The 22,175-nt window shown below is 42.1% G+C and overlaps 1 protein-coding gene across 8 annotated transcripts in view; it reads left to right on the forward strand.

Annotated features, from left to right (window-relative positions):
• Nucleotides 1-430: 430 nt before the first annotated feature.
• The window catches only part of Ccdc85a (coiled-coil domain containing 85A), a 215,411-nt gene continuing 193,666 nt past the window's right edge, over nucleotides 431-22,175 (forward strand). For 4 of the 8 annotated variants that reach the window (XM_036200572.1, XM_036200573.1, XM_036200574.1 and 1 more), the window contains exons 1-2: nucleotides 431-1,495; nucleotides 7,857-8,811. In XM_036200572.1, coding sequence (XP_036056465.1) covers nucleotides 1,235-1,495; nucleotides 7,857-8,811 — 1,216 coding nt within the window. In that variant the 5' untranslated portion in view covers nucleotides 431-1,234. The remainder of the gene's footprint in view (nucleotides 1,496-7,856; nucleotides 8,812-22,175) is intronic. The other 4 variants (XM_036200577.1, XM_036200578.1, XM_036200579.1 and 1 more) reach the window with 2 other exon arrangements.

Here is a 22,175-nt window from a genome sequence, read left to right on the forward strand (position 1 = left end):
AAAAAGCTGAAGTTATTTTATTTTCTAAAGGCCTTGATGTTTCTCAAATGAAAATTTAAAGGGCCCAGTACTTCCCCCTTCTTCATAAGATAGTGAGTTTTTAGAGAAAACAAAGGCCTGGGGGTGGGGTGGATGTTCCCAAAGAGCTAGGTTCAGCAGCTGCTTTTCTGAGCTTCAGGATTTTATGACCTCGGTACAGGCTTTTTCTCTCCTCTCCAGTCCCCTGAAGTGTATCTAGCTAGTTATTCCATAGGTCTTGCTCTCATGTTTTCTGTATCTCCAATTCTTCCAAGTACTGAATGCCTCTCATTTTGGTCAGCAGGCTGTCTCCCCTGCCTGGTAACTAGTCTGGCTTGCAGAGATGGAGGAGAGGGGACCACCTTCAGTCACTTGGTGGCGCGCTCGAGCCTCGAAAGGCCCTGGCGACTCCTGCTCCGCACCTGCTCTCGACTCCAGCCCTACCCGCACCCCTGCGCTCTGAGAGCCGCGCCCCCAGCCATCCCTGGCTGTTGAGCCTACAGTGCTCCGGGTCCCGGGAAGCAGCCTGAGTGACAGCCGCGTCTACCCCTGCGAGATGGGCGCCAGCCTCCTCCCCCTGCCGCTCCCCAACCCTCCCCCCTCTTCGGCTGGGCTCTGAAAACCCAAGGCTTCTCAGAACAGTTTAGGATTAGCTGCTGGAAGACTACAGCCAGCCTGCGGCGCCGAGCCTTCCGGGAAGGGCAGCGGCGAGGCGTGCTAGAGCCTTCTTGGGAAGGCCGGGCGCTCAGCAAGCCCTGGGCAGCTAGGAGAGCAGTGGAGTCTTGGGCTGAGCAAGGGGGAGAGAAGGGCGTGTGCGTGAGTGTGACAGAGAGCGGTGGTGGTGGTGGTGGGTGGCGACTGTCTAGATCTGGGCGGAGGAGAGGGCAGGGGACCGAGGCAGAGCCCTCTGGGTGTCCCCGCCCGCTCCCGCTCCCCGGCGCCCTTCACCATGGACTTGAGTGGAGCTGGGATGGACCACTGCAGCCACCCGCGGCTGGCTGTCGGGCCCCGGGATTCGGCAGGTGCGCGCGCGCGGATGGAGAGGTAGGATGGCCGCGCAGCGCGATCCCTGCGGTCCCCACTCATCGGTCCCCGGGCGGTGCCGCTGACTCTCGGAGTGCACAGGGGTGTGGGCGGAGGCCGCCCAGCCGCGCCGGCGCCTTAGCCAGTCACTTCGCCTCTTCCACCCACTTGCACCTGCCGCCGCATAGATACCATGTCGAAGGCGACTGGAGGCGCGGCGCCGGCGGCGGAAAGTTGTCCCTCGGCTCCAGCGGGTGTGTCGGCAGCCCCGGGCGTGGAAGATTTGTCCAAAGTGACCGACGAAGAACTGCTGCAGTGGAGCAAGGAGGAGCTGATCCGCAGCCTGAGGCGCGCTGAGGCCGAGAAGGTGAGCGCGATGCTGGACCACAGCAACCTCATTCGTGAGGTCAACCGCCGCCTGCAGCTGCATCTCGGCGAGATCCGAGGGCTCAAGGTGAGCATTGGGCCTGGCGTTAAGGCCGGGCTGGGCGGGGCAGGGATCTGGGAGTGGGGCCTGGGGTAGGGTGGGATGGGGTGGGGGGAGGCAGTCAAACTTTCATCCCTCGGTCAACAGGTGAGCTTCCCCTTTCTCCTAATATCATTCCTTGTCCCCATCTCCAATCCTTAAGAAAGTTTTCCAAACTTTGGAGGCTTTTGCTTCCCTTCATATGGGGACTTACAGGCATCTGGCTTTTTCTTGACTCTTCTGAGACTAGGGGAGCAAGAACCAAGGGTGCCAGAAGTCAGGGAGGGACACGATGAGCACTGGGAGCTTAGAAAGTCGGTGCTTCAGGAATTACGTTACATTTCCCCGCGGGAGAAGACCAGTGAGCTTGCCACCCCAGGCGTCTTCGCCTTTAGGGGTCTAGTGTAGCTGCTCTGGCGCCACTAGCTTTCTAGTGAACAGAGGGCAAAGAAAGGGCACCGCTGCTGGGCACCGCAGAGAAGGAAGCATCGGGCTCCACCTGAAGAGGCCCTGTGAGTGTGCTGTGTGCCAGGGAGCCTGATTTCTGCCTTCAAGTCTTAACTAGCTCCCATGATTTCCTTCGCCCAAGGTTGGCGTCACCTGGAGTTGCTTTACTTCCCTGCGCTAGTCACTCTGGATTTCACATTGATTTTAATAAGCGTAGGTGGGGACCACTGTAGAACGCGCCGGTAAGTGTCTTTAGTGATGCTTTGTTTTTGAGCTAGGTCTACCCCCAAACCCACGAACTTTCTTTTCTCTTTGGAGAGCTCTAATGTGCTACCCAGGCTGCCACAGACCCACAGGGAACCGCCCTGCCGCTGTACACTGCAAACTTCCTCTGCTCACAGCTCGCCTGGTGCCTTCCTCTCATTGTTCTGCTTTTGTTTATAGGAAGCCAGACACAAACGAAATCAATGTAGGAACCCCCAGGGACCAAATTCCCTCCAGGAACAAACTGTTCCTGTCTCTCTCCTCTCCCACTGTTTCTTAATTGCCCCAGCTCTCCAGCACTGGGATTCTAGAGTCCTGAGGAATGAGAAGGGCCAGATGCTCCAGGCGCATCTATATGTGAGCCCCAGTGGAAATGACTCCCTCAGGTCCAAACCCAGTGTCACACACTCCCTAGTGTGGGTGGAGATAGGAATATTCTCACAGTCAAAATCTTTCTCATTTTAATTCATTACTAATGGATTATTTATTAGGTACCAGACTCCTAGGAGGAAATGAGAGGAAGGCTAGAATAAAAGGAATATGGTCTGGAAGTAAGGACCCTCATCTACTAGGGAGGCAAACTTGTGTAATTAACTTCTCAGATCCTTGTTTTGTTGATTAATAAAATATGGATGATAAGATCTACTTCCTAAAGGTGTTGTGAAAATAAGACACAACACTGTAGAGGGAAGGTTTGATGCTGAAACTGACTGCAAAATATAGTAGTTATTGTCACCAGGAGCTCTAGGAGCTGGGTGTCTTAGGCAAGACTGGGCAATAGCATTTGTTTGTGGCGCTGTAGTTTAGTCTTCTTTCATGGTTTGAAATGTGGATGGGAAGAGTTTTTCATTAACTTCCTAAAGGTTTCACTCAGATAAAGAACTAATGTTAATAACTTAAGAAATCCTTGGAAGGTCTTTTAGGTTGTGTACAACGTGTGCAAGTCTAGGAGAGAGTGCAGAGAAGTGGTACTAGGCCACATTATCTGGTCAATCCCTCCAGTAGCCTCATTTAGAGAAATAGATATTGGGTTAATTAAAGCAATTTTACCCCGAGTAGTAAACTTCAAGGTCTGGATTCATTACCCAATATTACAAAGTTTTGTAGGCTACCTCCTTATCAAGTTCAGAAGCGATTGAGGCTGGTCCCTATGATGCTCTTTTGTGGCTTGGATTCCAGAACCCTGACTAGGGGTGACAAGGGAATGAAGAAATGACAACACACAGGCACACACAGAGGAGCTGGGATCTGGTGGGACGTACTCACTCTGATGGAAGAGTGGAGTGGAGCCACAGCACCCTTCAATCTCGGTGTGTTTGTTACATACAGTTGAACAAGGAGGCAGAGTTATTGCATATAGGAAAATAAAGAGGTGAGGTTATTATATGTAGCTTAACAAGGAGGAAGGTTTGGCTAATCTCTGCAGGAGGTGTCTCTGTATGGGAGCAGTCTTCAGGCTGTGAACACCTGGGGAAGGGAGAAAACTACAGTGATATTTCTGCACACACCGTCAAGAGTTTTGACATATTTGAATCTGAGGAAGGCATTGTCATCCTTTTGAGCCTCACCAGGGAGACTTCGCCACTCTCATGGGGCTGTGGTATTAGGGTCCTTGACATGGCCATGTCCATGTTAACAGCACACATATGCTCAGGAGATGGCCATGTCAACAGCACACATATGCTCAGGAGACCCCTTACTCCTTACAGGTTGTTTTCTATCGCAAATTCTGCTTCCTTCTTGTGGTAAACATGGTAGGCCTTTTGTCCACCCTGAGTACATTGTTCTTTGAAGTCTCTTTGAGGCCGGTGTTCTCCCTTCTGCTCACCAGTTGGGATGAGAGCTTCCTTGGATTCCATAGGGAACCATGAATATGCTTTATTGAATGAACGATGGGTATATTTTCTTAAATTTCTTATATTTTGTGTCTTAACTGGAAGAAAGTGATTCCGTTTGGGGGGTCCTCTAAGGGCCTGACACTCTTGAAACCTGCAAATGTTGAGTAACTGGGATGACAACACTTGTAACCTGACTTTAAAAGTCATATCTAAATATTTTGAAGTGGTTAAGTGGGAGTTTGGGGGTAGACCTAGCTCAAAAACAAACATTTTACAGTTTGGTCAGCTTAGGGAAACTGTTGGCCTCTCAGCCTCAATCTTCCAATCTGCCCAATGGGGATTTTGATAGTATCTGAGGTTTTATGATGATTGAACATTGCACATGTACAGAGAGGCCAATGGGTTGAGACTGTGTTCTCAACAGAGTCATGTTTAGAAAAGGCTTAGTGGATGTTCTCTGTGTCTAGTGTGGATCCAGAAGACATGGTGAGGGAGTTTTGTTAGAGTGCTGGTGCTGTGAAGAACTAAAAACCATCTTTTTGTACTGCTGAGCCTGGTCCAAGTGGGGACTGCTCTGGATGAGTTGAGTAGCTACAGTTGCGTTGCACTTATTAATTTTACCACTTACTCAGTTGCTGTGATAAAACACCCTGGTCAAGGCAGTTTGTAGAAGAGTTTATTTGTACTTAGGATTCCAGGGAGATAAGAGTCCATCAGGCATGCTGGCAGGAGCAGGAAGCTGAGAGCTTCAACTGCTAGCATGAAGCAGATGGTGGAGATAACAGGCAGAGCAGTGAGCCCACTCCTGTAACACACTTCTCCAGCAAGGTCCTACCTCCTAAACAAATCGCAGAGAGCAACATCAACTGGAGGTTTGTTCAGAGCCTGGGGCTAGGGGATTCTCATTCAAATCACTGTACTCCTTAACCCCCCACATCTGCATAGAACATAAAGAACCACATGAAAACAATTTTTTTGTACCAGAGACACAGCTTTTAGTAGGCTGAAATACTGAGTGATTTAAACTTTTAAAAGGCTACTTTAGCCACTTAGAGTAATATCTTGTGGCCTGTGGAGATGTTAAAAGAACATCTAGTGTTTGTTTGTTTTTTGTTTTTTAAAGAAAGTCTATATCTTGATGTGCCAGATTTGAAGAAGCTAGTTCACAAGGTTATTGGTTCAAGCTGGTTGCTTATCTGTCTGTCAAAGGTGAAGAAAATATTGGAAACAAATAATATTCTCAAGAACAGGAATAGGAAGCAGGAGCTATGGAAGGCGTGCTGGAATTTTGGAAAGTGTCCATTTTAGTTCTTAAGGAAAAGCCTATGATAACAGCAATCCTGTACATTATCATTCTAGATAAGTCAAGAACAGCCACAGCATAGAAACATCCAAGTGTTTTCAGGTGGAAATGGATTCAGATGAAGAATAACACAACTTGAACTTCACTCAAATGCCTTAATGGAGCTAAATGTTGATTAATTTTTAAAACTTATCAAAATTTATTTTGTTTAGTATCATTTTCTCTGAATACCCAGAACTTCTGATTTCTTCTAAAGCATCAATATCAAGTGATAACTTACCCTCATTCTACTGTACATTCCAATATAATAGGGTCCAGCTGAAAACAGCATGGAATTCCTTCTGGGTAACTACTGCTGTAGCTTGTTTGGGCCATAGACCTAGAGCTTTAAAGAAGATGGACATTGAGATGTGATAAATATATATTGTGTCCACTGTATGTGTCCATGTAGCAAAGCATAATAAGTGTGTTACATAACTTAGTTTCGGAACCCCAATATTAAGCCTCTCTGCTGATGCAGTAAATCAGTAAGTCTGGGTTTAATCTGAGCAGAGCATTCCTGGGTGGTCCCAGGGGAAGAGGAGAAGCCATGAGGGGAGCCAGCTCCATGGGCCGTACCTTAAATATCCTCTGGGAGTGGAGCTGCTTGGTGGGCTTTCTCAGGAGTGGGGTCTGGGGAGAAAGAGAGGTGGGGCTGAGGTGAGGCTTCCACCTAAACAGAAACAGAAACTTTAGGCATCTGATTTTTACATCATCAGAACTGTACATGAGGCAGGTGATGAAGGTGATGTCTCGTGAATGCTCAATTATGCCAAAGATGTTAAGCATTGGACTGAAGTGTCATCTTATCATGGGTGATGTTATGGTACTAGGGGATGCTTCTCAGAGGAGTCTTTCATTTTGTGTAAGTTCATATCAAGGAGATTCTTCTACTTGGAATGCATAAGCATAATCGGGTATAAAAGGGATTTATTTATTAATTTTTCCTGGCAAAGAGAGGTACCTGAGGTGTTTCAGGAGTGGCTCAACATGCAAAAAGTGTTTTTGAAGACCACTCTGGCAAGGAGTGCTTTTATTAGAGTTAGTGAGGGAAGACAGAGGATGGTAAATGAAGGCAGGGGACGAAGTGGGTGGGGGCTCCTCCTCCCCCCTCTCCGTAGCGTTTTTCATACGTGGTGCCTTGATCTGGACTGGCTTTTTGTCACCACTTTTACTAGGGCAGAAGCTTTCGGATCTTAGGTTCTAGGGCCTCTGGAATGTTCACGAACACATTCCTAATACTTGCATTAGTATCTATACACAGTCTGTGGCTACTGACTTTTTGTGAATGAATGAATGAATCATTATTCATGCTGGAGAAGTGCACAGAGACAGAACATTTGAAGCTCTGGGAGACTTGAGGAACCCTGTATCCTATGGGCAATGGGAAGCTAGTAAAGTGATTTATGGCGGGAGTGAGAAATTTAAATTTTGGAGGTCCAAACTCCAAAGATTTGTTTGGCTCAAAGGAGAGGGGATGGGGAAGATATGGAGGGATGACCCTGTGTTCTTATAAAGAGTAAAAGGTGGAGGTGGCATTTGCTGAGGGGTGCAGTTTCTGGAGGAGTATTATAATAGCAGCAGCTCTGGTTTATGGTAAATCTTGAGGGCTTGGGTGAATTTACAGTGGTCATGGTCAGTAAGGTTGGATACAATGAAGGAGAATACCACCAGGGGCACTGTGCTTTTCTCTAGGGGGTTGGTGGAATGGGACAGTTCATTCCCTGCTGAGTCTGAAAATTTCACAGCAGCTTTTTAAAGAAATGCTGCCTCAGCCTCTCCACAGTCACAAGGCATAAACAACTTTCTTTTCCTATTCTCTTCCTTTTTCTCTCACTGGCATGAAACTCACTGTGTGGCCTAGAATAGCCTTGAAGTCCTGTGGAGGCACCTGCTTCTGCTCCCAGGTTGGATTACCTGTGTGCGCCACCATGCCACCATCTTTGTCTCTGAAGTGTAGGGCACTAATTTCCTGTCAAGTAGCTGGCTGCTCCCTAGCTGCTGGCAGAATGAAGCTCCTGGAGGCCCAGGTTCTTCTGTAAAAGGGTCATAATTATTATCCCCTAAACTCTGGGGTGAAAAACTGAATAAAATATCTGTTAGAGTATCCTAAGGAACATAACCAGTGCTTAGAGTTTAACATCATGGATATCTGCAATCTTTCAACTTTCTGTGGTCTCAATCCTCCTACTACTCTGACCCTCTAATATAGTTCCTCATGTTGTGGTGAACCCCAACCATAAAGTTGTTTTCATTGCTACTTCATATCTGTAATTTTGCTACTGTTATGAATCATAATGTAAATACGTTTAGAGCTAGAAGTTTGCCAAAGGGGTTGTGACCCACATGTCGAGAACCTATGTAAGGGTTCTCCAGTTCCAGGGCTTTTCCTGGCAATGGTCTAGGCTCAGTGCCACCTCTTCTGTTGCCTCCATTGAACTCCCATCTCTCTTTTCAGGATATTAACCAGAAACTCCAGGAGGACAACCAGGAACTGAGGGACCTGTGCTGTTTCCTGGATGATGACCGGCAGAAAGGCAAAAGGGTGTCCCGGGAGTGGCAGAGATTGGGTCGCTACACGGCTGGGGTGATGCACAAGGAGGTGGCTTTATATCTGCAGAAGCTGAAGGAGCTGGAGGCGAAGCAAGAGGAGGTGGTAAAGGAGAACATGGAGCTTAAGGAGCTCTGTGTGCTGCTGGATGAGGAGAAGGGCGCAGGATGTGCAGGCAGCCGCTGCTCCATCGACAGCCAGGCCAGCCTGTGCCAACTGGTGGCCTCCGCCGCAACCTATGTGCGGGATGTGGGTGATGGCAGCAGCACCTCCAGCACCGGCAGCACCGACAGCCCTGACCACCACAAACACCATGCCAGTGGGGGCAGCCCTGAGCATCTACAGAAGCCCCGAAGCGAGGGCAGCCCAGAGCATACCAAACACAGGAGTACCAGCCCTGAACATCTGCACAAACCCAGGGCTTCTGGGACCCCAGATCACCCCAAAGCACTGAAAGGACCTAGCCCTGAGCACCACAAGCCCTTGTGCAAAGGCAGCCCGGAGCAGCAGAGGCACCCACATTCAGGGAGCAGCCCGGAAATGCTGCCCAAACACGTGTTGAGTGGAAGCCCTGAACATTTCCAGAAGCACAGACCAGGGGGCAGCCCAGAACATGCCAGGCACAGTGGAGGGAGCCCTGAGCATCTCCAGAAACATGCCCTTGGTGGGAGCCTGGAGCACCTCCCCAGAGCCAGGGGAACAAGCCCAGAGCATCTCAAACAACATTACGGAGGCAGCCCTGATCACAAGCACGTAGGTGGCGGTGGAGGCAGCGGCGGGGGCAGCAGGGAGGGCACCCTCCGACGGCAGGCTCAAGAGGACTCAGCACCCCATCACCGGAGTGTCTACAGTGGCATGAACGGTGGGTCAGTACGCGCTGGGGAACTGCTTTCCTCGGGAACTCAGCAGACCCCTGTGAATTCAGAGGTGCTCTCCAGCAGTGTTAGGAAGGGGAGTACTGGCTAAGTGTGGGTAGGTAGGTAGGAGACCTGACATTTCTCCGGGATAAAGATCTCCCAATATTTATTTTATCTTATATAGCCTGAAGGAGCTTGGGTGTGAGGGAAGGGAGGAGAGGTGAACTGTTCATCTTGGGCTGCTGAGTTGCCAGGGTGCTGTGTTGGATAGAAATAGATTCATTGATTCTGTCCTTGAACATTTTCCTAGCTGTTTGTTGTTTCCTACGAGGGATCACTTGTGGCATGGCTTCCAGATGATTTTGAAATCCAGTGAATAGCTTATGTATAGGAAGAAATGAATATTTAAACACAATGAAGAAATTTCATGTCCCTAAACAGACTCCGTGGGTTTTGCTTAAGGACCTGTGCATGTACCTTTATCTTGAAAAATTTTTTAAATTTTCTGTTGGGTTGGAGGTGGTAGCATCAATTTGTGACCTTTATCTGCATTTAAAATGCAGCAAATGATTCCTTCCCTACTCGGAACCTATCACACTATTCTCCACAGTCTCAGCCTCATTCTAACGGGATGTACTTGCACTGCAGGAGACGGTCTTTCTGGGTCATTTGAGTGTGCCTGTTTAAAATGTGCACTGTCTGGAGGCTGGAAAGCGGAACATCCACTGTATTTGCTGAGGCAACATTATACTAGCACTTTTAAACCTTCTGGAAGAGGCTTAATTTTCTGCATCTTGGTTCTGAAATCACTTTGAACCTGAAAAAAGAAATCATTTCTTAAAGAAAATAAAAAAGCCTAACTCCCTCCATAGTTCTTCTGTGTTATCTATGGTTGGGTTGGAGTGGACATGATTGGTTTTTATTAACTGTCATTTTTCTATTTAAGGTATCTGAAATTTATCATTTTACTTGAAAACTGCTTTAGAATCTGCTCCAAGCAGGGGTGGAGGAGGCAGCCACTTTTAGCAGTGACACAAAAGGGTAAATTTTCAATATTGTGCCTGGGGATTACCTGTTGGGTTCCATTTCATCCTAATCCTTCTCTCTAGTGCTGAAACTGACTCTGGAATCTTGGCTTCCAGGGTATCCAGTGTTCTTTTGAGTGAGAAGGGAGAGGTGGGGGATTCAAAGCTGCAGGTTTCTTTGCTGTTCACACTGAGAGGTGGCTGGGAGAAGCCAGTCCCCTGTTGTGGTGCCCCAATGGCAGCTGGCAATTTGGCCCTGTAAGAGCCCAAAGTCATTTAGAAAGAAAATTTGGTTGCTGCTGTCATGAGCTGGGTCACTCTTCATGATACTTGTCTTCAGGGTACACCATGGGTTAATGGGAATGTAAACTTAATGACTTTTCCATTTCTTAATTAGTTTTTAATGAACTTGAGAAGTAACTCTGTGAACTATTTTAAGGAAACTTTTCTTAAAAAAATACTGAGGGACAAGTGATTCACTTACAGCATGGTTATTTAAATAAAGAACTACAGTTCATTTTTTTATCTTATGCTTAAGACATTACTCTTTTCATTTACAAATATTATTGTATATACTTATTTGGTAAAATGTGGTGGGTTGATACTGTATATACAATATGGCATGGTTAAATCAATCTAAATAGCATATCCATTACCCAGCTCACAAATCATGTTTGTGTTAGGACATTTGAAGTTTGTCTCAATACTTTGTTAGTGCCTGTAGCCATCCTGCCTATGCCTACTCCTTCTGTCTCTTCCAACTCAGTGGCAGAGTGTTTGTGTAGTGAGTATAAGGTCCTGAGTCTGATCACCAGCTCTGAAAACAAAATCAGTTGATCAAATATGTGTGTCTGTTCTTGGAGTTTCCTATGTTGTTCCATTGGTCAATGTGTCTTTTTAAAAGTTTTTTTTATTGTACTATGTTGTTTTTATTATAATCACTTTATAATATGTTTTAAAATTGAATGCGATGCCTCTACCCTTTTTTGTTTGTTTGTTTAATATATTTTGGATATTCAGGATCATTATATATTCATTTTAATTTAAGATTTTTTGACCATTTCTTTGAAAAATGACATTGAGATTTTGGTAAAGATTATGTTGATTCTTCCAATAGCTTGTAGTGGTTTTACAGTATTAATTGTTCCAATCCATGATTATAGAATATCCTTTAGTTTACCTATTTGTCTTCAATTTATTTCATTAATGTTTTATAGTTTTCAGTATACAGATCCTTTACCTCCATAAGTATGTGTATGTATGTGGTGGTGCACGCACAGATGTGTTCCTATACTGAGTGTGGAGGAAGCACATTAGGAGGCATACTGTATCCCTCTCCTTATTTTCCTGAGACAGGGTCTCTTATTGAACCTGGAGCTAGGCTGGTGACCACCTGTTTCGGCATTCCACCCTCTGCCCCCTAGTGCTGCTGGCTTTTTATGTGGGTGATGGGGATTAGAACCAAGGTCCTTATGCCTGCTTAGCAAGTGCTGCTACCCACTGAACCATTCTACCAGATCCTCTTTCTTTAAATTTATATAGCTCTTTTTGCTATTTGTTATTGTTTTTCCTAGTATAAATGGAGTTCCCCTCCCCCTTTCTTTGTTGAATAGCTGCTAGTAGTTAATAGAAATGTTACTTATTTGGGGTCATTGGGTTTGTGTCCTTCAAGGTCACCTAATCTGATTACCATGTCTAACAAGTTTTTGTAGATACTTTACAAATGTCTCTATAAAAATCATGTTACCAGCAAATCCAGGCAATTTCACTTCTTTCTTTCTTAATAGGACGTTTCTTATTTGTACCTTGGCAAGGCTTTTGGTCCTGTGATAAACAGTCATAAGAGAGGGCATCTTAGAGGAAAATGTTTACACTTCCTCTGCTGAGAATGGTTGTAATGCTGGCCTTTGTTGTGCTGAGGTGCATTTTTTCTCTAATCTGTTGGCTTCCTTTTTGAAAAGATGTTGATTTTTGTCAAATGCTTTTAAAGGTAGATATTCAGATAAAGATGATATCAGATAAGACTTATTGTTACCTGAATTTAGTTAAATTTAGTGGGCCAAACAAATGATTTTAAAAAAGATAACATTATAATAATTTAACTGTAAATCTATTTGTAATGGTTCCATTATTGAAAAACTTCATATGTAGTTCAGTTCTTGTGTCTAAATATTTTCATTTTTAAGTAATGGCTGTTCTGCTAAGAGTTGATATCCTCACCACAGTGTGATTCAAGCACATTTGCATTGCATTTTTATTTCAGTAATTAATTGGAAAATGAAGTGTCACAATGTGATATTTCCGGATCATCAACCTGTAAACTTGGGCATTGGTAGCTTGTATTTATTCTGCCATTACAAATTAATTTTTGATATGGATGGTAAAACATACTTTCCTCTACTTTTAAATCCACACACAATTTGTTGTAATCATTGGTGTATGAACAGATAAGAAAGAGCCAGGAAGTTAATCCTGAATTGCAGATTGACTAAGTCATTTCCAGAGCCACTCTGTTTGGGGTTGGTGTGAAATATGAGTGCTGTGGATTAAGCTCTTGCATATTTTTACATGAACAAAAAGCTGGTGAAAGCAAGTGAGAAGGTGGTTTGAACTGTGGCAGCTGAAACTGGTAAACTGCCTGCGAGGTGTTGCTCTCCCCAAGGAAGTGCATTCCCACAACCACACCCATGCACACTGAGGAAACCTTCCTGAAAACATCTCAGCTGACCGTGCCTCAAACATCTTTAAATTCTCTCATGCTTTCAGTTATAAATTCTGGAGTCTTTGAACTTTATCTATTAGATTCCTTTGGTTGCATAGTTGATGTAATCTCCAAGTAGAATGCACAGGTAAATTTTAGATAACATTTTCTCTCTAAGTTCCTATAATCATTTCTTATAGCCTTTTGAAAAACAACAGAATCAGCACACAAAGGTACATATCTTCAAAACTAACCCAGATCTTTGAACATGGGTATACTTCCATGTTCAAAGGGTAAGTTGCCTTTTCTTCCTATTTTATAGAGGGTAAGAGTTCCATTTTCAAAAATGAGGTAGATTCAACATTTACTGAATTTCAATATTCAGGCATTGGCCAACTTATCAAAGCTGCTTATTGGGCTTCAGATTTATAATTAAAGAGTCCACAAATAGCTAGCCACTCCTAGCTATAAATCTTTACAAACTGGACCCCAAGCATTGAAAAGGTGGGTTTTATTTCCTGAATCTGTTGAAATCTGACATTAAGCTAAAGTTTCTTAGGAGGTGCAGGTTCTGCTTGCAGATGAAGCTGGAGAATCTTTGCTTTTTTTCAAAAGCAGGGCTCTAGCTCAGGTCCTGGATACCTTGGATTACTCAGTTTCTTTTTAGCAACAGCTCTTCTCTGTTGATCACAGAGACAGTTTACCCATTCATCATTATCAGTAAACAAACAATTAATAAAAGTTTTTTATTTTAATTCCAGAGGCAGACATTATTGGTTATCATAAAAAGAGAAGGGAAATATAGAACAAACAATAGCCTTTATTGTATTGTCTTCTTTTTTTTTTTTTTTTTTTTCTAAAAGCAGGAGGGTCACATAAATGATTCCTTTGCTTCCTTTGAGCCCATTTCTTTTCCTCTCTTCATTTCTTTTCCCTCCCTCTCTCCCTCTCTCCCTCACTCCCTCTTTCTTCCTTTATTTTATCTTCTTACATACAATATATACTGACTGAAGCTTCCCTTATCTCCACTTCTCCCAGTTCTCCCCTACTTACCCTCTCCACTGCTCCCCCCAACACCAGCCTCTCTCCTGAGAAAAGAACAGGCATCAGCATGACACAAGATACAATGACGCTAGGCACACACCTTCACATCAAGCCTGGCAAGGCAACCCAGTAGGAGGAAGAGAATGCCAAGAACAGGCAACAGAGTCAGAAACACCCCCATTCTCACTGTTAGGAGTCTACCCAAAATACCAAGCTAACAACCATAACATATATGCAGAGGACCTAGAGTAGATCCATGAAGGTTCTCCAATTCTCACACCACTCTCTGTGAGCTCCCAAGTCCTGCTTAGTTGAGCCCATCAAAAATCAGGTGTGTGGATTTATGTCTGGGTCTTCCATTTGATTCCATTGATTGACATGTCTGTTTTTATGCCAATACCATGTGGTTTTTAGTACTACAGCTTTGTAGTAGAGTTTGAAATCAGGGATGGTGATTCCTTGGGAAGCTCATTTATTGTTCAGAATTGTTTAACTGTCCTGGGCTTTTTATTTTCCATATGAAGTTGAGTATTGTCCTTTCAAGGTGTGTTAAGAATTGTGTTGGAATTTTTATGGTGACTGTGTTGAATCTGTAGGTTGTTTGTGGTAGGACAGCCATTTTCACTATGTTAATCCTACCAATCCATGAGCATGGAAGATCTTTCCATGTTCTGGTGTCTTCTTCAAATTCTTTCTTCAAATTCTTGAAGTTTTTTTCATACAGGTCTTTTACTTGCTTGGTTAGAGTTACCCCAAGATATTTTATATAATTTGCTGCTATTGTGAAGGATGTTGTTTCCCTGATTTCTTTCTTAGTCTGTTTGTCATTTGCATATAGGAGGGCTACTGATTGTTTTGAGTTAATGTTGTATCCAGACACTTTGGTGAAACTCTTTATCAGCTGTAGGAGTTCTCTGGTAGAATTTTTGGGGTCACTTATATGTACTATCATATCATCTGCAAATAATGATACTTTCGCTCCTTCCTTTCTAATTTGCATCCTCTTTATCTCCTACAGTTGTCTTATTGCTCTGGCTACAACTTCAAGTACTATATTGAATAGATATGGAGAGAATGAACAGCCTTGTCTTAACTCTGATTTTAGTGGAATTGCTTTGAGTTTCTCTCCACTTAATTTGATGTTGACTTATTGGCTTACTGTGATTTGCCTTTATTATGTTTAGGTATGTTCCATGTATCCCTGATTTCTCAAAGACTTTTATCATGAAGGAGTGTTGGATTTAGACAAAGGTTTTTTTGGAATGTAATGAGATGAGCATGTGGTTTTTGTCTTTCAGTTTCTTTTTATAGTGGTTTACGTTGACCGATTTCCAGATGTTGAACCATACCTGCATCTCTGGAATGAAGCCCACTTGGTCATGATGGATAATCTTTTTTTATGTGTTCTTGAATTTGGTTTGCAAGTATTTTGTTGAGTATTTTTGCATCTATGTTCATAAGGGGAATTCATCTGAAATTCTCTCAGTTAAATCTTTGTGTAGTTTGGAGTGTTAGGGTAACTCTGGTCTCATTAAATGAGTTGGGTAATGTTCCTTCTGTTATATTTTGTACAATTTAATAAGTATTGGCATTCACTCTTCTTTGAAAGTCTGTTAGAATTCTGTGTTAAAACTGCCTGGCCTGGGTCTTTTAAAAAATCGTTTATCTATCTATCTATCTATCTATCTATCTATCTATCTATCTATCTATCTATCTATTTCAAGAGATTTTAACAACTGCTTCTATTTCCTTAGGGGTTATAGGCCTATTTATATTGTTTATTTGATCTTCATTTAACTTTAGTAAATGGGATCTATTAAGAAAATTATCCATTTTCCAATTAGATAGAGTTCAAGTTTTTAAAGTATGCCCATATGAGTCTCCTGATTTTTTTGGTGTCTGTTGTTACATTCCCTTCTTGCTTCTGATTTTGTTAATTTGGATGTTTTCTCTCCATCTTTTAGTTGATTTGGAAATATTTTGTCTATCTTGTTGATTTTTTCAAAGAACCAACTCATTTCATTGATTCTTTGTATTGTTCTCTTTGTTTCTAATTTATTGATTTCAGCAGCTCTCTGTTTGATTATTTCCTACCATCTACTACTCTTGGGTGTGCTTAATTCTTTTTGATTAGAGCTTTCAGGTGTGCTGTTAGGTTGCTTGTGTGAAATCTCTTAACATTTTTTATGTAGAAAGTTCTATGAACTTTCCTCTTAGCACTGCTTTCATAGTGTCTCGTAAGTTTGGGTATGTTGTGCATTCATTTTCATTGAATTCTAGAAAGTCCTTAATTTCTTTCTTTGTTTCTATCTTGACCCAGGTTTCATTCAGTAGAAAGTTGTTCAGTTACCATGAGTTTGTAGGCTTCCTGAAATCCAGCTTTAATCTATTGTGGTCTGATAAGATGCAGGGAGTTATTTCAGTTTTTTTGTGTCTGTTGAGACTTTCTCTGTGACTGAGTATGTGGTCAGGTTTGGAGAAAGTGAGTTTGGGTGAAGTGCTCTGTAAATATCTATTAGGTCCATTTGGTTTATAATATCTGCTCGCTCCAGTATTTCTTTTAGTTTTTGGCTGGATTTGTCCTTTACATTGGTGAGTGTTAGGTATTAAGTTTCCCACTAATGCGTGAAGGTCAGTGTGTGATTTAAGCTTTAGTAATGTTTTATAAAAGTGGGTGCCCTTTCATTTGGGGCATAGATATCAAGAATTGAAAGATCATCTTGGTAGATTTTTTCTTTGATGAGTATGAAGTGTCCTTCCCTGTCTCTTTTGATTAGTTTTGGTTCGAAGTCTATTTTGTTAGACATTAGAATGGCTACACTAGCTTGTTCCTTAGGTCCTTCTTCCAACCCTTTTCTCTGAGATAATGTCTATCTTTGATGTTGAGGTATGTTTGTTTTTTTTTTGCAGCAGAAGGATGGACCCTGTTTTGCATCCATTCTGTTAGTCTGTGTGTTTTTATTGGGGGAATTAAATCCATTGATATTGAGAGATATCAATGACTTATAATTGTAATTCATGTTATTTTGTTTTTGGTGGTATTGATTGTGGTGATGGTGGTAGGTGTGTCTGTGTATGGAGTTCTCTTCTTTTGGTTTTGCTGGTGATTATTTATTTGATGGAGATTATTTATTTCCTGTATTTTCATCAGTGTAGTTAACCTCCTTGGGTTGGAGTTTTCCTTTTAGCATCTTTTGTAGGGCTGTACTTGTGGATAGATATTGTTTAAATTTGACTTTATCATAGACTATCTTGTTTTTTTTTTCTTCCTATGGTGATTGAAAGTTTGGCTGGCTACAGTAGTCTGGGCTGGCATCTGTGGTCTCTTAGAGACTGCAGCACATCTGTTCAGGCCCTTCTTCTGACTTTTAGAGTCTCCCTTGAGAAGCCAGGTATAATTTTAATAGGTCAGCTTTTATATGTTACTTGCAACTTTTTTCCCTTGCAGCTTTTAATATTCTTTCTTTGTTCTGTATGTTTAGTGTTTTATTATTTGATGAGCGTACTTTATTTTCTTGTTCAATTTATTTGTTATTTTGTATGTTTCTTGTACCTTTATAGGCATGCTGTTTTTTAGGTTAGGAAAATTTTCTTTCATGATTTCTTGAAAATATTTTCTGGGCCTTTGAGCTGGTATTTTTCTCCTTCTTCTATTTCTATTATTCTTATATTTTGTATTATTGATATTATTCTTATATCTTTTCATGGTGTCCCAGATTTCCTCAATGTTTTGTGTTAGCAATTTTCCAGATTTAACATTTTATTTGACTAATGTATCTATTTTTTCTGTTGTATCTTCCATGCCTGCTATTTTCTCTTCTCTCTATTGTAACTTTGTTTGTGAAGCTTGCCTCTGTAGTTCTTGTTCATTTACCTAGATTTTTCATTTCCATGATTTCCTCTGTTTGTATTTTCTTTATTGTTTCTATTTCCATTTTTAGGTCTTGAACAGTTCTATTTGTTTCCTTCAACTTTGTTTCTTTAAATTGACTAAAGCATTCTGGGAAGAAGAAAGTTTGTTTCTCTTTTTAATTGACTAACCCCATGAATAGAAGGACTGAATATAGCAGGTATTGTGAGTCTTCACTTCTCTCAGCTTTAGGTTAGGGCTGTCTGAACATTCAACTGCTTTGAAGTAGAAAAATCTGTGTTTTTGGTCCATGGGGTTGTCAGGCTACTTTCAGGGGAAAGCTGACATATGGTGGAGGATTCCGTTACTATTTAAAGGCTCTGTGTCCAGTTGGGAAATAAATATGGCTTTCTATCTCATTCACAGAGGATATTGATGGTGTATATAGATCATACAAGCCCGGCAATGCTGAGTATTTTCCACAAGACAATGCCACATTTGAAGCCTCCCACTTTGTTGGTTTTTGCTCAGAGTTTTACACTGTTTCTAATTTTATACAAAGGTCATTAATAAATAAGGAAACCACATGAAAGTAGCTTTATCTGCGAGTGTAAGATAAACCTGTGTAGGAGGAACTGGGTAGGATTTCTCCAGACTTGCAATCCAAGGTTGTCTGGATTATGCAGTGCTGTTTGATAGCTGAAATGATAACTCTTACAAATCTGTTGTTTTGCTTTGAAAGCAAAAGCCACCACATTGCATATTGCATCTGGACAGCAGAAATTGAAGGTCTCTTGAGAGACCTTTGGTTATGGACTGTTAGCAATGAGTTTCATCTTGTGTGTGTTGTGTTGTGTTAGACAGTTAATGGGACAGATAGTGTATTTTTTCTTTTCTTTTTTGTTTTGTTTTGTTTTGCCAGAGCTGAGGATCGAACCCAGGGCCTTGCGCTTGCTAGGCAGGCGCTCTACCACTGAGCTAAATCCCCAACCCCAGTATTTTTTCTTAAGATCTTAGCATAATTTGGTAACTTTATGTGTACTTTGATAGGAAATCAATTGAAGTTTTGAAAAGTAGAATCATACTTGTATGCATAAAGCATATTGCATTAATTGTAAAAGCCATTTGATTAAATGACTTAAAAATCACAAAGTATCTAAGAGGCAAGCAATTTCATGATTTAAATCAATTTAAGAACTTTTAAAAAGTAGAATTTATTGTACCATACTTGTATGTGCAAAGCATCTTGCATTAATCATGAAATATATTTGAATGACAAACTATTTCAAATATTATGCTTTTTGTTTATGAAAATCCCAGAGTGTCTGAGAAGCCATTGGAAAACTTGAAAGGTTTAGGAATGTGCCAGCTGGTGCTGTGATCAGTTTTCACCTCCACTGGAAGTGATTCCACAAAGCTATGAATGTTCTTTAAATCTAGGTGGCCAGGATTTTCTGTAGGAAGATTGTTCATGTTTGCCTATGTGTATGCATTTATGTACATTTTGATAACTCAAATATTATATCTGAACAATGCCAAACACTCAATTGATTATTTAGTCAAGCAAATATTGAATGCCACTTTGGCATTTCTGGCACCCAGCCACATAGTTGTTCCTGTGAATTCAATCAAGAATCTCTTTCCATTGGTAAAGAGCCTATTCTTTTACACCCAATTTAAATCATTTAAATATTTCTATATTCTGGCAATTGCAACTTTTAGAATATACAATAGAAATAATAGGATCATTGAATGGGAATTCAGAGCAAAGCCTGCGAAATACAAACCTGTGAGCTGTTGAGTTTCATTAGGTAAAGACTTTAAAAAAGTGACCTGTGGATATAGACGCATGGGTGGATGTTCATCATCACATCAAGAAGAAAGTACTATGGGGACAAGAAATACTATGGGAACTGCCTACTTAGGAAAGACAAAGTATTCTGGAAGCATTGTTGTAGGGATCTCAGTTAAGCTTCACCAACAGAAACAAAAATGTGAACCCAAATTTTTCCATAGTTACAAGAAAATGAACAACCATAGTGCTTGTTTGTGTAGCACCATAGGGCCAGTGTGACCTTGATGGGAAGACATTTTCCAGACCAAGTTTCTGGTAGTAGGCTTTTACACTTCTCCAACTGAGCTCATGTCCCTGGATGGGGCATGGTACTATGCTATCATGCTATCGGGGCACTGTCTTCCATCTCAGGCAGGCCTCACCCATGCTGTCACTTCTGATAGTCTACTGTAGCTTGGGAATGTGGACAGCTACACTATTTATAACTGTGTGTGTAAAGGAGAACAAATGACTTTGAGCTGTCCTTCTGTGAGTAAAGTGTCATCTCTGTGTATTTTGCCTTTATTTTCCTCTCTCTGTGGTGTGTAGCATATTTATGTATGTGTTTGTGTGACAGCATTCACATGGATGCAGAGGTTGACCTCTGGTGTCAACCTTACCCACCACATTGTTTGAGATGTGGTCTCTCCTGAACCTGGAGAGCAGCAAGCTCTGGAGATTTGCTTGTCTTTGCCTGCTAGGATTACAGATGTGTATGATCTGAATACAGGCCCTTATGTTTACCAACTCAAGTGTCTCCCCAGTGCCAATTTGGCCTTTTCAATATTTATTCTTTATTTCCCAGGTCTAGACTTTACTTCAGATAATTGAACTTTTCTGTAATATAAGAACTAAAATAATTATGTTTTTGGCAGTTTGCCATAAGCATGCCTTGCACTTAATGATATTTTAACACATAATGTGTATGATGAGCATTGTATATCTTTGTAATATTAATTTTGAACTTGATTCCAAGACGTATTCAGGACAGTTTCATGTTCTGAAATGAGCTGATTTTAAGAAAGCCAGGGAAGTTGAGAGCAGATCAGAAGCACTTGAAAACAGACGATGAAATCTCGGCACTCATTTATGGGGGTTTGTCATGGGTGAGGTTCAGTGACAGAAATCACATTCTCAGGAGTGGCATGCCAGGGTTTCCAGGAGAGGCAGGAGGGTGGCAGAAGGTGTAGCAGGTTGTTCTTATCCTAAATAAGTCAAGGCTGTATGTCCTCTTTAAGATAAAGGTGATAACTGGGCTGTGTGAAGTGGTCCTGGCTGCTTACTTCCAGGGTTCATGTAACTACTCCAAGTCCCCTGTATTCAGGAGCCACCGCAGCGCAGACTAGCAGGGAGCAAACGTCAGGAACAGAACCTCTAGAACTTTAGGTCTCCTTGCTTTTCTCTGGGGCAGAAAATGGTGGATTTTATAGTTAGGCAAAGACTATACTCATTATGATGTGTGGTTTCTCTGATATTTCTACTTCTGCCCACTTTCCTTTTCTCTCTGCTCCCTTACACTCCCCTTTAATTTCTTTTTTTTTTTGCATTTGTATGTATGTGTGTGATACATGTGTGCGTATGTGGGGGTACATGTGTACATGTTTGTGTGAGGTACATGTGTGTGTGTGTTGGGGGGTTACATGTGTGCATGTTTGTAGGGGGTGCATGTGTGTGTGGGGTGCATGTATGCATGTGTGTGTGTGTGTGTGTGTGTGTGTGTGTGTGTGTGATACATGTGTGCATGTGTGTGTGTGGTTACATGTCTGCATGTTTGTGGAAACTAGAGGTGACTTCAGGTGGGTATTGTCATAGATAACATTCCAATTTGTGTGTGAGCCCCAGAGCTCATTGCTTGGCTATAGAGTGGCTAGTAGTTCCCGGGGATTCTCTTCTCCCTGATGGCCACCCCCCCCAATAGTTCTGCAGTAACCAAGGCTAGCTTTTGTGTGTATTCAAACTTAGGTCCTCATGTTTGTGTGACCAGCAGTTTGTCAACTGAGCCATCTTTCCAGCCCTCTGTACCTCTTTGTCCTTGACATATGTAGAATTAAGTACCTTATATGTATATTCATTGAACATTAAATGCTTTGAATTTAAATAACTGAGTGTCTTTTTGCACATGTATGTCTTTTACCTTCATTTTCAGTTACAGAAAAGAAAATTGAATCCTTTAAATCTGGCAAATGAAAATTCACATTTTTGACTACTGGTATGGTTGGGGTATAGAATGCTTTAGCTGATTTCTTTAAAAATATGTGTTTTACTTTCTAAAATTAAAATACATCATATTTCCTTTCCCTTTCCTTCAGCTCTTCCCTATGGATTACTCAGGGTCTGGGGATTTTGCTATGTCTGGCATGGGATATCTGAGGGAAAAAAATCTACTTACACTATGTTCTTATGTCTGTTAACTTTATTCCTCTAAGACAAAATTCTATCAATACAGCTATAGCTCTATCAGGCACTCAGGGCAGGAATAAATCTAGATACACCAAGCTCTTTGTCTGTCTACTTTATTTCTTTGGGATGAAATCCTGTCTACATAGCTTCAGTTCCCTCCTAACACTCAGTTCCTCTTTGTTCCCTCATTTACTGCTAACGACTAAGCTCTTACACTTCCAGCCTCACCTTCATCCTTTGTTTCTTCTCCCTCCATCTCTACTTGCTCTCCACTCCTGGTTCTGATGAACTTTACAAGAGTTCTGCCTTACCATCTACAAAACCTCTGTGTTCTTCTCTTCTCCCTGGTAATGCCCTTCTGTCTGCCTCTACAGAAAACACCTGTTTCTTCTCCCCTTGGCCACTGCGGTTTCCTGCCCCCTCAGGAAGGTTGCTCTACCTACCACCTTGATATGTAAAAACCTCTTTGGTTCTCAGTCAATTGCTCTGGAGAGCCACTTAACGCCTCAAGGCAA

The sequence above is a fragment of the Onychomys torridus genome, chromosome 10 (genome assembly GCF_903995425.1).
Source record: "Onychomys torridus chromosome 10, mOncTor1.1, whole genome shotgun sequence".
NCBI lineage: Eukaryota > Metazoa > Chordata > Mammalia > Rodentia > Cricetidae > Onychomys > Onychomys torridus.